The 18,531-nt window shown below is 36.8% G+C and overlaps 1 protein-coding gene across 3 annotated transcripts in view; it reads left to right on the top strand.

Moving 5' to 3' along the window:
• Window positions 1-18,531, top strand: part of XYLB (xylulokinase) — a 242,555-nt gene that overhangs the window by 65,066 nt on the left and 158,958 nt on the right. For all 3 annotated transcript variants that reach the window (XM_074198327.1, XM_074198329.1, XM_074198328.1), the window contains one exon: window positions 11,931-12,049. In XM_074198327.1, coding sequence (XP_074054428.1) covers window positions 11,931-12,049 — 119 coding nt within the window. The remainder of the gene's footprint in view (window positions 1-11,930; window positions 12,050-18,531) is intronic.

The following is an 18,531-nucleotide window of genomic DNA, read 5'->3' as shown; positions in this document are numbered from 1 at the left end:
TTCTTTTTACTACCTCCATTTTTGTTTTTGAATAATCTTTGTCTGTGACACTCTCATTTTAAGAAGTATTAAGTCGATGACTATTTGTTCCAATGGCTATGAAGGTTGCTGAAGTAGACACTGTAGAGCATTGAAGATGCCTAGTTTTGAAGATGCCAATGTCATCCACTGCATCCCTTACCATTGCCAATTATCTTGATTTTTGTATTGCCACTGGACTTGGATGATTCTGGAAGAGAGTAAGGTTGATAACTTTGTTCAACTTTGCCTTATTTACATCTAATTCACATGCCAGTCAAGACATTACTTCATGATATAATTGATCCTCTTCAAAAATGAGAGAATGAACAACACTCCTTTTCTGTCTTTTTACTAGGGTATTTTTTTCCTGAACATTTAGGTCCAGGGCTTATTTTCCTTTGTTTTATATTCCCCTAATTTGGAGGTAGAATTCCTAAGGGAAAAGCTGTCCTTTCTCCTGATTTCAATATGTAAGCACTAGATATTCATTTTCTAGCTCTTTCAAACTATTAACATTAGCTTACTTTTTAAAAGTTTTTTGTGTTTTTATTTTAATGATGATATTGTTATTTTTTCAAAAGGAATTCATGAAAAATTTCAATCTAGGTTACATGAGGAATAAAGGACTTAGGAAGAGGTGCTAAGAGCTACTGATTCTGGAATCAGGACCTGACCTATGTCCAAATTTCACTTCTGCCACTTACTGACTATGTGACCTTGAACGAATCACTTAATTCTCTTGAATGTCACTTTCCTCATCCTTGAAATGAAAGAAGTAGATGACCTCTTAGATTCCTTCTAGCTCAAGATGTAGGATTCTAATGAGTTGTCTTCAAATATTTGAAGGACTATCATTTAGAAGAAAGATTTGAATGTGACTAGAATGAAGCACAATAGGTAAACATAGCAGAAAGGTAGGCATTTCACCATAGGATAAGGAAGAACTTTCTCTCAGTTAAAGGTGTTTGATAGAAGGTTGCATATGAGTTAATCATCTATTTGGCAACCCAGGGGTTTGAAGAGAGACTGAACACTCCTCCAGGAATCTCCTCTGCAACTTTCTTGATAGATGGTCAACTATTTGGAAGTTGTAATGGAATTTTGCAGTAAGTGGGCAAATTTGGCTAGATGAACCACCAAAAATCAGTGTCAACTCTGAGGTTCTATAATATTTGGAATAATTATTCTGGGGAGAGATTGGAGGGAAATTAGTTAGAAGATTCTTATAGTGATCCTTATGTGAGAGGATAAAGACCTTTACTTATGATTGTAGTGATGGGAATGGCAAAGAAGGTGTTAATCTTAAAGACCTCTCAGTGTCATAAATGATACAGTTTGGTAAATTATTAAATATGAGAGTGATATTTATAACCTATGTGACTTTGGACAAGTTATTTAAAGTTCCTGACTCCCCACTTTTTCTTAGACAAAGTGAAAGGTTTGGACTAAATGAATTCTTAGGTCCCTTCTAGATCCAGATCTATGATTCTATCATTATACAGAATGATGGTCCTAGAACTTTGAGTCTGTGACTAGAAGAATTCTAGACCCATTAAGAAAAAGAAGGGAGCATAGAAGATAAAGGAAACATGATGATAGACAGGAGAGGGGTGAGTTTTTGAGCATGTTGAATTTTCTGTAGCAGTACAAGTAGAAATGTCCAGGAGACTTATCAGGGTAAAGACAAAGTCGTTGGAGTCTTAACCTGGAAATGTAAAAATGGAAATGGATGATACATGAACTCATTGTACTTTTCAAACACACAATTGAAGATTTTTTATAAATTTGATGAGATCTTAGACTCACTTAGCCTTTTTAACATCCTCATTTTATGGATGAGAAAGCTGACATCTGGGGGGCGGGGTGAGATTACATAGGAATGATCACATTTAGAGCTTGGACTAGTAGAATTCAAGTCTCCCTGATGGTTCTTTTATTTCCCATTGCTGGTGGATTGAAATACAGACTCCCTAACCTTCACAAGTTCACTCAAACCTACTTCCCCAATCTGCTTTCATACATTCTTTATTTATGTTTAATGAAGCTAGGCTTTTAGCTGTTTCTTCAACTCTATCAAATTGTCTGTATACATTCACATAGGCAGGTCTCCTGTGCCTGGAGTGTTCTTTCTCATCATACTGTCTCATTTTACTGAATGCCCCAATTTAGTTGCCATTTCTGCAATGAAGATTTTCTTCCTTGATCTCTTACTCTCTCTACAAACTTTTCTAGAATATTTTTTCTGGAGGTCTTTTGCTTCTATCATTCCTGTTTTTGTATTATATTTTTGTTCCATCATGTTTGGATCTTTGTGACCCTATATTGAGGTTTTATTTCCTTATCCAGATAATCATCATCATCAAAATCATAATCACCATCAACATCATCATCATCATCATTATTATTATTATCATTATTATTTTACAGATGAGTAACTATGGGTTAAGGGACTTGTCCAGGGTCCCAGAGCAAATAAGTGTTTGAGACTGGATTTGAATTCATGAGGATGAGTCTTTCTGATATCATGCTCAGAGCTCTATCCACTGTACCAACTGCCCTTACCTGCATGTATGTCATATATCCCCCATTATGAAGCACCCACTTAGCTGCATGACATTAGGCAAGTCACTTAACCTCTGTCTTCCTTGGTTTCCTTACTGTTGAATGCGACAACCTTTTGGGGTTGTTGTGAATCTTAAATAAGATAATATTTGGATAATCCTTGTCTGGCATATGGTAGAAGCATAATAAATGCTTGTTCTCTGTTTCCCTAGAAGAATGAAGATTCCTGAAGGGGAAGGACTATTATTTTTATCTCTATAGTCCCAGTTCTTAACATATAGTATCTTGTGCATAGTAGATAGTACTAAATTAAATTTATATAATTGAGTTCTTAAAAGGAATAATACCATAAAATACTGAATTGTGACACTATTCTTTTCACTTTACTGTATCTTCTCATAAGATCCTTTCTTGTAGGTAAATAGTATTAAATTTTCTTTCCCTCTATAACAAATTCATGCCAAAGGGGGCTAATGAATTGTTGAAGGACATGGAGAGTGCCACAGGCAGAATCACGACTGGAGGGAAGAGGAAGGGAATGATCATGTATTAAGATCTGGCACCAGACATTTACAATTTGGTTCTTATGAGTCTGTGAGGTAGCTACTATTTATTTATCTGCATTTTGAGGGAATTGAAGCAGAGAGAGGTTAATCAATTACCCAGTGTCACACAGCTAAGAGAATATTTGGGACTGGATTTGAATTCAGATCTTCCTGTAGTTAAATCTAATACTCTATTGTATCAGCTAGCTTCCCAGAATAGGGTGGACATTCCAAGTAGTTAATGTCTTCTTAGACCTTCTAAGTCTCTCCTTTGAAATAATGAAAGACAATTTTTGTTTCGATTAGAATTTATAGATATTGCTTATTCCTCCAATACAGGACCTGAGTCTTTGCTCAGTCAGGTCTTTTAAAGGGCTACATCCACCAAAAATCTGTCCAGGCAAATCTCTTTCTCTGATCCCAGTTTCAGACCTGTGATATAACTGATTGCAGTATGTTGGTCATCAAAGTACTCATCTAATGACAGCTGCTTTATTTATCACTATATCATATGCGGTTATATATGAGATATATATGTGTCTGTTGAGTTTTATGCGTATACTGTAGGCTTTTCTTAATTTAGAAAAGCATAAAGGACTTTGGAATAGAAAATCATTCAATAAAGTATGACAGTAAATTAACTGAATTTAACACCTGGAATTTATTTCCTAGATTTCTAGCCAAATGAACCCAAAAGTAATTTGTCCCTGGATGTAAATGAAGATTTAAGAAAATTTTCTGCTTTTATGTTCCTGTGACTTTCTTCTTCCTCCTTTTCTTACCCCTGTTCGTAATACTTTGTCTTTTTTAAAAGCTCTTATGTTTAGTCACACAGACAAGATTGGTCATAGGTAAACTTGCAACGTGGTCATATTTGTTTCTCCTTGTCACCTGCTTCCTGCACTTGTCTTTAATTGCCCTAGGACCCAGGACTGCCTAAATACTCCTTATTTTTTACACCTATTCCTGTCATCAGATCTTTCTCGTTCTTTATCCAACTCTGTCACCAGCACTACCATCCACCAAGTCACTCAGACTAACAACCTAGAGGCCATCTTTGACTCCTCCATCTCTATGACCTCCTATTTCCAATTTATTGCCAAGTTTTGTTGATTCTTTGCAATGCCTTCTTCTTTCTTCTGTCTCCTCCTGGGGGAGTGTGCAGGTCCTCAACACCTCACACCCGGCTTGCTAATTGATCTCCCTGACTCAAATCTCTCCCCATTTTCCATTGATAATTGGTATAAAGGAGTTACCAAGGAGGTATAGTATAACTCATGGGTTTCTCCCATCCCCACCCTCTGCTGCTCCATTCTGGGTCCTTTAGTGAGTCACCCACAGATTCTGTTATTTTATGGCTGAGGGATCCTTTTTAAGCCATAACTCTTGAGTTCCCAGTAATGCATTATATTTTTATCGGTCAGTGGGATTGACTTTGTTGTAAAATATATATATATACTAAATAAACAGCAATGTAAATAAGCTAATGATATATCTAGCAACCTCAATCCCGTTCCCCCATGCACCCCTTTTCCTATTCTCTGAAGTTTTCCTAGGCATATCTATTAGTTAAACTTTTCAGTCAATAACTATAAAACTCTCCTCTCCTCAGCCAGGCTATAGGAGATGATAGAATAGCCTAAGTTAAAGTCAATTCTGCCATTTCAGTTGCTCAATAAGCACTATTTAAGCATCTGCTATGTGCCCCAAAAAACTGCTCTAAATGCTGGGAATACAAAAAAAGGCAAAAAATAACCCCATCCTCAAGGAGATACCAGTCTAATGAGGGCAGTAATTTGTAAACAGTTATGTACAGACAAGCTGTATGCAGGGTAAATTGGAGGTAATCAAAAGAGGGAAGGCACTTGGAAAAACTTCCTATAGAGGGGAGAATTTTTAACCTGGGACTTGGACAAAGCCAAAGAGACAGAGACACAGAGAGATACAGATTATATATATATGGGGAGAGAGAGAGAGAGAGAGAGAAATACATGGGACAGCCAGTGAAAAATACCGAGTCAGGAGATGAAGTGCTTTGGTTGAGGTGCAGGAATGTCATATCAGACATGAATTTTAGGAATATTAATTTTACAACTAAGTAGAGGATGGACTGGAGTGGGGACAGACTTGAGTCAGGGAGATCAACTAGCAGGATATTTATTGTCCAGGTGTGGGGTGATAAGGACCTTGTATCTCCCTAGGAGGAGACAGAGAGAGAAAAAGGCATATACCAGAGGTGTTGCAAAGACAGAATCAACTGGACTTGGCCAGTGGATTGAATACTGAAGGTCATAGAGATGGAGGAGTCAAGGATGATCTCTAGGTTGTTAGTCATGTGACTGGATGGGTGTCTGTGACAGTAACAAAAAACTGTGGGAATGAGGAAGGAGGATTTGGAAGGAAATGTAGTAAGGTCAGTTTTTGAAATGTTGAGTTGAAGATGTGTATAGGTCAGCCTGGTTGGGATGTCCAGTAGGTGCCTGGAAATGAAAGTCTGAGAGATTAAGGTTGGTAAAGTAGATGTGACAAATCATTAGTATAGATATGATAATTGAGTTTAAGAGAACAAAAGAGGGCCCACAATAGTCACATGTGGTATCTATGGTTAGGAGCAGAGATGATGTTTGTCCTTTATTCTTGAAGATGATCATGACCTCAGGGAGGTAATGTCATGACAAGCAAGTGAATTGGATTTGAGTGAAAGGGTGCCTACTTTCTCTTCCAGAGCACAGTGGCCAGATATGGATTAAGAAGACTGGAGATAGCCCTGGAAGTGAGATAATCAGGTTTAAGTGTCTTGCTTAAACAGCTAGTAAGTATTTGAGGCCAAATTTAAACTCAGGTCTTCCTGACTTCATGGCTGCTCTAGCCACTGTGCCATCTAGCAGTATAACCTAGAAAACAATCTTAGAAAAGAGCCTATGAGCAGAAGAATTTGGTTTCATCTTTTAAGCTCATCTGTTAATTTTATTTTTTAGCTCTTCATTGAATACTACTAAACTGAATTTTAATTTTCTTTTCTTTTACTGTCTCCTCTGAGTCTCTCTCTTCAACTGCTTCCTAAATTATGGTCAGAAGCACATCATAGTTCTTTTATTTTTGCATATTCCTAGTCCGAGGTTAATTTCCCCAGGGCTCAATTTTTTCAAGTGCAAATGGCATTGAAAGATACTTTGGTAAGGAAATTGTTTTAACCTCCCTGGTTCAAACCCTCTATTTTATGAAAACTAACAACTAAGCGTGCTGATTAGAAAATTCTGAGATGACATATATGACATCTATATTACATAGCCTGTTTTCTGTCTCCCTGTCTCTGGGTCTGTCTGTCTTCTATCTCTGACTCTGTCTTTCTATCTGTTTGCCTGTTTCAGCTTCTTATAAGAACACTACTACTTAGCTAGAAGGTTCATTCTGATACTTCATTTCCAGATGCCATGGGGTAGAATCAAACTTTAAACTTTTAGTAAGCTTCTACTATATAGGCATAGTATTTCTTTAAAAAATATCACTAAAGGCATTAGGTTATATGTATGTCAAATTAGAGAGGGGCAGCTAGCTGGATCAATGGAAGGTTTTGGAGTCTGGAGTCAGAAAGACCTGAGTTCAAATTTCTCTTCAGACCTTTCTTAGCTGTGTGACCCTGGGCAAGTCATTTAGCCTCTGTTTGCCTTAATCTACTGAAGAATGAAATACAAATCACTTCAGTATCTTTGTCAAAAAAAAACCCCATGTACAGCATGGTCCACAGGGTCATGAAGAGTTGGACACAATTGAACAACAACATCTGATGAAAGAACTATGATAAGAGAATTATTAAGCACTAACAAAACTAATGTCAGATAATTCAGAAATATAAAATGTGTTATCTAGGAGTCCAGGGCAGAGGGAGGAAAGGAGAGAAGAGGAAGGAATGGAGTTAAAATTCTGTGATATTGCAAAATAGATATATCTCATTAACTCTAGACAAATGTTTACAAAAAGCAAGGACTTGAGAAAACCAAGCACATAGATGTGATGAGTTTAAAGCTTGAAAGGTTATACTTTTTAAAAAAAATGGGAATAAGAAAATCTGATTTAATAGTTTTCAAAGTTCTGATTAAATATGGATTTTCCCACCTGGCATACATTTTAAATCACCATACATTTAAAATTTTCAAAATGTATTACACTTTGAACTGTGTTAACCATTTAATCCTATTTGATTTATGTCCTAGATCAGAACTGTACTGCCTTGCGCTAAGAGGGGTAGGGGAATGACCAATATGCCCTCACCATAAAAGGGCCACTTTTTTTTTTCCCCTAAGTGCTCTCCTTGCCTTCCTCACTTCTCCCCCAACAATCCCCCACATTCACACCAGAGTCTTGGTCTGTATTCTCCTGTCTACTCTCTAGACCTCTTTACTATCCTGGAATTCTTCCCTTTGACCTTAGAACTGATCATTAGTTGACAAAATCATGGAATACTCTATTGTTTCTTGACTTGGTCCTTTTCCCAAGCCTGGTTGATTCTCTCCCTTGCTCTGTAAATCATTCTTAATCTGTGTAAATGTTGCCATACGCATCGCTCTGCTCTCTTGAGGAAGAAACAAGATGACTTAACTTCCAAGAGAGTTTTCTCCTCCCTTGACAAACACAGCTGAAAATAGGAATGGGAAACATCCAGATAGAATACATTAATCACTTTACCAGCAATATCAACAACAATTAATAAAAATTCCTTGTGTTTCACATGCATTATCTCAATGGATCTTCACTACACAATCCTCTTAAGTAGGTTAGACAGGCATCATGGTCCCATTTTACAGATTAGAAAACTAAATCTCAGAACAGTGAAGTGATTTATTTACTCAAGTCATTTCAATGGCTCTGCTAGTCTTTGATATGATTTCTGAAATGTTGGTTGCCATTCTCTCTTGGTCTTTTGACAAGGAGTCTTGTCAAAGTTTCAGAGATGTGAACTTGAGAAAAATGGGAGTAAGGGAAAGGAGGAAATCCATGCTGTCAACATTCAGCTTGAAACAAATTAGGAGAAATGCCTCCATCATGCACTGTTATCAGTTAACTTTTATCGAGTGTGAGAAATGCACTGGAAGCAGGGAAGCAGCGAGCCTGGGGAAGTCATTACCTGAGGGGGTGACTGAGCCCAATGTACTAGCTAGATTAGAAAAAATAGATTTAATTTAAGTACCAATAATAACTAAGACAAGAAAACCCCAATTCTGGTTTAATGGTGTCATTATTCACCATAGGGATAAGTAAGGAAATGACCCAATTCTTTGGGAAACAAAATGACCCTGGAAATACAAGATCTGTGAGGTTAACTTCTCAAGCTGAGAAAGTACTAGAAGTAGAAAAAAAATCACAATATCAGTTTGTAAGTAACATCAGACATCATTACAGATTTTTTGTGTGGATGAACCCTTAGAGATCATCTAATACTCTCCTTTTACAGATGGGAAATTGAAACCTAAAGAGGTCTATGTTTAAGGTAATAACATTAGTTAGAGGAATAGTCAGGACTGGAACCCAGTTGTCAGCTCCTGCCTGCTTGCTTTTTTTCTGTTGTGCCCCATTGCCTTTAAGAGAAGAATACAAGATTCTCTGGGAAAATGTCAGCTTCTTGAGATCAATTATCATTCGTTTTATTTTGATTCTATGCATATTATAGTTGCGTCCTAAGTATTTGTTGCATTGGATTGGATAAAAGGGATTCCTAAATAATCATCAGGAGGAATTTATAAACATGTGTCCTGCTATTGGAGAGAGGAGAGTCATGATAAATGTATGCCACTTCTCTGAACACAGGATGACCAACCTGGTCTGTTGAAAGGCAATGGAGATAAAAGACAACTAGGACTGAAAGGTTAAGGAAAAGAAGGACTTTCCAACTGTATTTGAGAATATCATTTTTCTATCTCTTAGATATAAGTTAAAATTGCCCTTTTTCCCAGTGAGTGACCTTAATTGTTGCTTAATTTTCAGTAGTCTTTTCTACTTTCATATTGCTTTTTAAAAAATAGGTCAGAACCCCCACAATGAGCAACAAAATACTGTGCAAATTATTTGGGGAATAGCTGAAAGTTGAGAGAATATTGAACTAGAGTGACAAAAAAGATCGGGTTCTTTTGACAGTTTGCAAGTTCCCTTACCAGACCTTAGAACCTTTATATTAGAGACGAAAACATTTATAGGAGACATGAGAACCAACATTAGTAGTGTCTTGTGGGAAAAGGAATTAGAGCTTTAGTTATTAGTTCTTAGCATTTGTGGTGTGTGTGTGTGTGTGTGTGTGTGTGTGTGTGTGTGTTTCAGCAGTCTGGTTGAAGCCTATGGACTCCTCAGAATGCTATTTTGAATACAATATAAAAATATATAAGATTACAAAATATTTAAACATAATTTAAGTGCCTTATAATATATAAATACCTTAATCAAAGTATTACTTAAAATTCCACAGAACCTGGTTGAGAACCCATGAACTTTTGGACTCTAGAGACCAGAACTAATAGCAGTTGGTAGACGTTACCATATTTGCTAAATGTAAAGAAAACCTTCCTAACAATTACAGCTGTCCAAGGTAGACTGCATTGTTTTGACAGATAATGGATATCCTATCACTTAGAGGACATTAAATCAAGGTTAGCTACAATTTGTAAATAGAGGAAATGTGAGTCTCTTCTAACACAGAGCCCCTACAGTTCTGAGACAAATCAACTATTGGTGGGGAAGAGAGGAAATAGCATGAGCAGGATGAGTATTCATACACATCATATTGTAGACATGGGCTGAGAGCTATCTACTAGCATAAATAGCAGCCATAGCTTAGGGACATTTCAATGACTCCACAGCAGCTGTGTGGATACAGAAAGGTGCAAAGTGAGTTTCCAGTACAGCAGGAAATTAAAACACAGAAACTAATGGTGTTCTACTGCTGATTGAGGGCTCTGGAAATGAAGGCAATGAAGGAGAATCGTTTTTGTGTGACTCGGTTGGCTAGGTGGTGGTGAGTTCTTGAAGTCTCACTCTCACATACTAGTTACTTGAGATGCATATTAATGAATAATCTTTTCTCTGCCCTCTAGGGAGACAAGAAGGTAATTAACGGAGGATTCTCTGTTAGCCTAAAGGCAGAAAACCAAAGAGCAGGAAGCATGAATAAGGTTTACTTCACATTTTTGCAAAGAGAAAAGAATTTTAGTTGAAGAATAAAAATGATAGTAGTAGCTGTACAAACAGTATCTCATTTGATTCTCAAAGCAACCTGCTGATTTTACTGATGAGGAGACTGAAACTCAGAAAAGTTAAAGTTGTCCATAGTTCCAGAATGTGAAGGAGGAAAGTGAAATCAGGGAAGGACAAGAAGAACATTGTGAGTTATTTTAGGTGTTACCTTCAAGATGGTTTGACTACCCCTGTGTCCCTACTGTGAAAAGAGATCTTTCTAGTTAGAGCACTTGAGTTTAAATCACTTCTTTGATGTTTACCATCTGTGTGGTAAGAGATAGTAGAACTACTCCCTCTTCAGTGGCCTTCACCTTTGGAATGTGGCAGTTTATCAGCTTTTCAGCCATACTCTTTCCCTTCCCACCAGGAAGACTTAATAATCACTGCTCTATACTACTCTACCCCTAAAGGGAGATTTCTCTATAAATGCACATATGGGGAAAGAGAACAGTGGAGAACATAGTTTTGCACAATAGCGCCCATCCCCTCAGCAGTCAACAATGACAACTTTTTTTTTCTCTAAATCAGTTTTTTACCTGTGGGGGAAAATGTAAACTTGGATACGCTGCTTAAGGACATTTATACAAAATGTCGAAGAAATCAATATCAGTTAAATCTCTCTTATCTTGTTCAATAGTCCCCATTCTGAATAGAGTCCCCATGACTTTAAGCAGAGGGTCCAAACTTCTGTCACTTTCACTATCCCCTGGATGCCACTGTTTGTTCCTTTTCCCACAATTGACAGTTTATAAAGAATGAATCATATAATTCAAAGAATCTGTGAACTGGTCACTTCTTTATCTAGTTGGCATTCAAATTAATTAAACTTAAAATGAAACAAGTTTTTAAAAAATCTAAGTTTTGAATTTAATCAAAAAAATTCAAATATACTTGTAAAATTTTTTTAAAATTGTAATTTAATCCTGGGCACTCTGGGTTTTTCTCAAAAGAATATCTTAACCTTCCTAATATAAATTTAAACAAGATCCCTAATTAATAGAGTTGTTATTGGATTGTCTTAGACATATATAACCATATAAATAAATGAGTATAAAAAGATTTTGTATACGGTGAATAAAACTAGTCAATAAGGATTTGTGAATAGAGGTGACCTTGAAAGCAAGAAGATTCAAGTTCAAATCCTGACTGTAACACATTCTTGCTGAGTTATCTCTCAGTGCTCTTGGTAACTCTTTAAGTCTCTTAAATTTCAAAGATAGTGCTAAGCTACACTGGTAGAGCTTCTTCACTAAGATATTTCTCATACCAGTGAAATCACAAGTCTGGACCTATTCCTGTACAAGTCTGAATGAGGAAAGTCATGTAAATAATTGGGAGGTGTTTTGGAGAAGGATTTGAGATAGTTAGAAGGAACTTCCTTAAGGTGCAATGGAGAATTGAGCAAATTCTTTGTACTAGGATTGACTGTGGTTAAAATATGTGTTTTAGATTCTTGAAGGTCATTTATGTGTTCAGTGAAGAAGCTCAGTCTCAAAGGTCATTACAGTTATTTGTGTGGCTTAATAAAATGTCATTTTCAAAGTGATTATTTCATATTGTCATAACTTTACTTCTTAGGTTCCGGGATGAATTTATTACACATATGTAAAAAATCTTGGTCTCAGCCCTGTCTTGATGCATGTGCACCAGAGTTAAAGGAGAAACTTGGATCGGCGGTACCCTCAAGCTCAATACTGGTATGTGTTCAGCCCAATGAAAAAAAAAAAACATGGATATTATTTTTTAGGAGAATTTGTAAACACAGATGATTTTAGTTCAGTAAATAGATTATTAAGTAGAATTTTATTTAAATTACTTTGCTATTCTGAGGAATTACATAAGAATGGGAAAAATTAGGGGGAAAACTAAAGTAGTTTATTTTCTGAAGTATTACACAATTAAGAAAAATATTTTGAATACTAGAAGAAGATAACTTTGAGACAAATCTGTTCTGCCCACAGCTACTGTCAAAATAGTCTTCTAGGGTGGCTAGGTGGCACAGTGGATAAAGCACTGGCACATTGGATAAAGCATTGGCCCTGGAGTCAGGCATACCTGGGTTCAAATCCGGTCTCAGACACTTAATAATTACCTAGCCGTGTGGCCTTGGGCAAGCCACTTAACCCCATTGCCTTGCAAAAAAAAAAAAACAACTAAAAAAAAATAGTCTTCTAAATGTTCAGTTCCTGCCATTCTCTCTTCAAAAACTTTCCATGGCTCCCCATTGCCTATAAAATTAAATTTTAGCTCCTCAATCTGGTATCAAGACTCTCCACAAAAAGATTATAACCCACTTTTAAAGTTTCCTTTCCTACTATTTCCTTTCATGTACCATTATCTCACCTAATAGGTCTTCTGGGTACCTTATACTTAACTGCTTCATTTGATCTTTTTTCCCCTGCTGTTCCTTCTACCTGGCATATCTTTCCTCAATCTTTGTTGAAATTCTACCCTTCCTTCAAGGACTATTTTAAATGCCACGTCCTTCATGAAACTTTCCCTGAGTCCTTCCCTTCTCCCTCTCCAACACCCTTCTGTGATTGTTCCTGTGGTATATTGGACTTCCATAGCAGGTTGTTTCATGTTGGTTATCAAATTTTGCCCTGTATTATATTTATGTGTTTAATGAACTTATTTAGTGAACTTTAAACCCCCTGAGAGTTTCTTTGGGCCTAACAGATTATTATTTTTTTCTTTTCTTTTTTTTTTTTTAGGTTTTTGCAAGGCAAATGGGGTTAAGTGGCTTGCCCAAGGCCACACGGCTAGGTAATTATTAAGTGTCTGAGACCGGATTTGACCCAGGTACCCCTGACTCCAAGGCCAGTGCTTTATCCACTACGCCACCTAGCCGCCCCTGGGCCTAACAGATTATTGAACATAGTTTCTGATAAATGTCTGTTGATTTTAAATGAGAGAGTTGTTACTCAGAGAGATTACCATGCCAACCTCCTCCCTCCAAAGCATGCTCTTACATACTTATGTTTAACTCAAAGTTATCTGTCCATGGTCACAGATAGTAAGTGTTAGAAGCAGGATTTGAAACCAGATCTTCCTGACTCTAGGTCCTACATATTACTTCCTGTGCCATGCTTCTTTTTTATATAATTTTGGGTAGATCATCAGTAAATATTCTTTAAGCACCTTCTTTATGCTCAGTAGATGAGCAGAATAGAAGAGAGAAACCTTGCCCTTGACGAGCTCCAGAATATTAGAATCAAAATAGATACACAAGACAATTATAAAACTATAGCTTTGTCACACTAGACTTTATGTTTAATTATTTGTTGTTATTTAGTAATATTTTTAGGGGAAATAGATCTTTGATTTCATTGGTAGAGGAAACTTCTTGGTCAAAAAAAAAATGACAGCAGCAACAACAAACAAACCTCCCTCTACCAAAACATGTCATTATCTACTCTGCAGTTTAGCATCTTAGAAGGTTGCCTGGGATACTTTAAAGGTAAATGACTTGGCCAGAGTCACACAGTCTGTACATAAGAGGTTAGATTTGAACCCAAGCCTTCTTGACCTTAAGACAGAAATTTTCCTACCCACACAAAAAATTCCAAGTGGTAACCAAGTGGTAGCTGTAACTCTTAGTAAGGCAAGGAATTGAGTAACAACGGCTGCATGCCATAACTATCCTTAGTCTGTCTTGGTTCCTCTGGGTACAGCATCGTGAAGTAGGGACCAAAACATATGATCAAGATTAATGGGTGATTATCTTCATTCATATTGTAGGAGAGTTAAAAAACCCAGAAAAGAGGGGCAGGATATTCCCATTCCACTGCCAAAATTTGGAAATCAGCAATTGCTTGTTTTCTTAAGAACTCTATCTTATATGTACCTTCTCTTTTGCTTTCCCTGTTAAATTAGACCATCCTGATATGCATCACCCCAAACCTCCTCTTCCTCCTTTTCTTCTTTTGACTCTTGGATCCTTGAGTATTTTGGATATTTCCCTCTATTGGTGCAGATTGCAACTCAACATGATTTGTCAGTCTGTATAAATCTTGTCCCTGTCCTTCAATAAATCCTCCAAATACCATCTACCTAACACACTTCTGCTAGGTCTTTGAGTAGTTTCTGGATACAAATATAACACTTGGATTGTCCATTATTGCTCTATATTGCTACCTGACTGGCCTACCTCTTTTTCTAGTTTACATGTGCTTAATGATACCTTTTATAATATATCTCATATGCAAATCATTAGTGATATTGTGCTGTAGACTCCTTTCATCTCCCTTGTATCTCACTCCACTGTTCTTTGGGTGATCCACAATGTAGATTCCTCAGAGATCATGGTGTGCCATGATTGATAGCCCTATAATTAACATCACTTCAAGAATATTGCTGTTGAAGAAGTAGGCTTCTGTGTCAAGGAGAATCTTAGAATTGTTGAAGGCACCATGTGGTTTTTCAAATGTAATTTATTCTTCTTACCTCCTATTCAATTCTGGGACCAAATAATTGTTCCTCTGCAATACCTGTTCAAGATAAATCATTGATCACCTCTGAAACAGGCTGGACAAGTGACCCAACAAGTCACTCAACCTTGTGGTGCCCCAAACCTGGGTGTCAAACAAAAATAGAAATGGAGGCAAGGAGAGTGCCAACTCTGCAAGTCACATAAAAACAGTCTTAGTTTAAAAATATAATGTTATCTATATTTTATTGTATTTTAATTTATTTTGTTTGGGAATGTTGTTTGTGAGTAATGTTTTGCTACCTCTGCTATGGGTAACTTTCTTTTTTTTATTAATTAAATTTATTTTTTATTCTCATTTTGTACAAATGTTTTTTTACATTAATAAAATATTCTTGTTTACAAGTAAACAAAATACCCCTCCCCCCCATGAATATAGATAGACTTGCTTGGGCGAAAAAAGTAAAGGGGAGAGAAAAAAATTAAAATTAAAAAAATAATAGTAATAATTGTAGGTATGGCCAGGTGGCGCAATGGATGAAGCACCAGCCCTGGAGCTATGAGCACCCGAGTCCATATCCAGCCTTGTAAACCCAGTAATCACCCAGCCATGTGCCATGCAAGCCACCCGATCCTATGGGTAACTTTTTAAGGATTTAAGTTGCAGACAATGTACTGACGTGACTTGGTAGAGGAAATTTTGTGACACTATAGTTTTGTATGTCAATGGAACCACAAGTTTAGTCCCTTCCCTCTCCATGAACCTAATAGTCTCTGCCCCATACATATAAAATTCACTTGAATTCTATGTGAACTAAAATACTGATATTGACTGTGCATTTTAATGAAAAGACTATCTTAGCATCCATGGTTGCATGGATTCTTAGGTATTCAAAGAGAAGATCTGTAGCAGAGATTCTTAACGAGGTCAATGAACATAATTTTTTTTAAACAATTGTATTTTTAACATAATTTATTTCCTTTGTAAACGTAGGCATTTTATTTTAAAACATTTTTGTGAGAAGGATTCATAGGCTTCACCTGACTGTTATTTGACCATAACCAAAAAAAAGTTGATTTATAATGAGAATGGCAATAATGATGTGGTTTGGTCCTCCAAAAGAGTTTGAATTCATCAGTCATTGGACACAGATTTCACATTTATAATGCCACCAGTTAGATTAATGTTTGTAACTGATCTAGAAACTTTGTGATTCTTAGTATTTTCTTCTACCTTTGCCAGCATTGCACATTGTCACTAGGAAGGAAGTGGAAGGGGGCTGTGCAGGGCCAAAAGCAATTTTTTCAATTTTTTTTATCTACTTCTAAGGTCACCAGGGGCAGAGAATTCATCACTTCATGGTTAGTCTTCTGGTGATGAGTCTCCTTTTACTTAGTTGGGTTGGTCTTTGGATAGCAGACCCAATCTATTGATGTGTCCTTAATAAAATAATTTCCAGCTTGATAAAACCTGCCAGAGCTTATATTCCACTGGCATGGACTTTGAGAACTCGGTGACATCTCTATGCATCGATGAGACATCAGAGGAGGATTAAAGTGGAGACTACTTTTCAGACAGATGTAATTTCTTGGCTAATACTCTAGAGAGGAAAATGCCACTAGCATTAAAAATTTTCTTTTTAAAAACTTTTTTTTATATCACATATACTTCCCAAAGTTGTCGCTCTCCTCTTTTCTATCGTGAACTATCTCTTTTAAACAAGAAGTAAAAAGACGGGAAAATGCTAACTTAAATATTGAAAAAGTCTGACATAATGTGTAGTGTTCTATACCCATAGTCCCCAATCTCTACAAAGAAGGTGAAGAAATGCCTTTGCATGAATCTTCTTTGAGGACTGTCTTGGCCATTATAATCTCACTACTTAAATTGTATTGTTATAGATTTTTCTTTTCATTTACATTGTTGAAATCCTTGTGCATAGAATTAGAATTTCATTACAGAAATGTTTCCAATTCTGATCATGTATATCACCAGGGCTCTGGAGAACACATAAGAAATTCTGCTATAAAGGATTCAGAGCAAGGAAATATTAGCATGGATAGTGACTGCAGAGGACAAAAGGTGTATATTGTTCTATAAAATATTAGGTTTAGTCCAACATTTCCAATATGATTACATTAACTTTCCTTGGTTGACCTTTGATTGGGATGAACTTTGACCATATACCAATATCTTTGGGATCATAGGAATGGAGATTGAGTTAGATGGAAACTCATTTAGTCATACCCCACGCATTTTATAAATGTGGAAACTTAAATCCCAGGAAGAATTGGTACTTTTCCTATTGACTGAGTTGCAAAATCATCTAGCTAATGAAATGTTTTCTTCTAAAAATAGCATAAATTCCCGCCCCCCCCTTGTGGGTAAAGGAGTGCACTGGGGGTAGAATGTTGTGTTGCTGGTTTGTGTAATTTCTTTTTATTGTTCTTTTGGTGGAAGACTCAGTAATGGGGTGATGGGGAAGCTGTGTGCAAGGGGTAGATCTAGAAGAAAACTGGTATAAAAACAAAATCATAAGCAAAATATTTTACAAATTATTTTTTTATACATTACCAAAATATTCTTGTTTCAGAGTAAACATAATACCCCCTCCCCCTAAAAAATATAGAACCTCATGGGAAGTAAAGTAAAGGAAGGAGAAAAAAAATGTGCTTCAGTCTGTGTTCCAACATCACCAGCTCTGTCTTGGGTGTATCACATTCTTTATGATAAGTACATCAAAAAGCCATTGCTGATTGCAACTCCCTTCATTCATACTCCCCACTACCATATACTATATGTTTTCTCTATTTTTACTCTGTCCCTCTTCTAAAATGTACTGTAGTGTAGCTGAGTGGCAGCAGACTGATCACTGGCCCTGGGGCCAAGAGGCCCTGAGACTACATACCACCCCTAAGGCCCAGCAACCAAACCAGCCCCATGGTCCTGGACAGGCCACCCAATCCCAGCCACTTGAAAGAAGTAAAAAAGAAAATGGGTTATATCTGACCACTCTCCCCCATGATCCACCCTCTCCTCTATCACTCACATTCCCCCCTTCTACCTGTCCCCTTCTCTGCTTTTTACTCTAGATGTCTATACCTCATTAAGTATATAGGCTGTTTCCTCGCTGAGCCACCTCTTATGAAAACGAAGGTTCCCTGATTCCCCCTCGCCTTCCCCCCTTCTATATCATTGCAATAGTTTAATGCAATAAAAAGAAAAATCTTATTATATGAAATATCTTAGCTTATTCCACCTCTCCTTTTTCTTACTCCCATTACATTTCCCTTTTAGCCATCAACTCCATTTTTACAATATATTACATCTTCAAATTCAGCTCTCTCCTGTGTTTCATCTATAAAAGCTCCTTCTACTTGCTCTATTAAATGAGAAGTTTTATATGAATATTATCACTATCATATTTCAATGCAGGAATACATGTAGTTCATCATCATTAAGTCCCTCATACTTTACCCTTCTCCTCCACTCTCTATGCTTTACCTGAGTCCTGTATTTGAAGGTAAAACTTTCTGTTCAGCTCTGGTTGTTTCAACAGGAACAATTGAAATTCCCCTGTTTCATTGAAAGTCCATCTTTTCCCCTGGAAGAGGATGTTCAGTTTTGCTGGGTAGTTGATTCTCAACTGCATTCCAAGCTCTTTTACCTTCCAGAATATTATATTCCAAGCTCTACGAGCTCTTAATGTAGTTGCTCCTAAGTCCTGTGTGATCCTGACTGTAGCTCTA

The sequence above is a fragment of the Macrotis lagotis genome, chromosome 8, assembly GCF_037893015.1.
Source record: "Macrotis lagotis isolate mMagLag1 chromosome 8, bilby.v1.9.chrom.fasta, whole genome shotgun sequence".
NCBI classification, from domain to species: domain Eukaryota; kingdom Metazoa; phylum Chordata; class Mammalia; order Peramelemorphia; family Peramelidae; genus Macrotis; species Macrotis lagotis.
The sequence above is the reverse complement of the archived record's forward strand: the minus strand, read 5'-3'. Positions and strand labels throughout refer to the sequence as shown.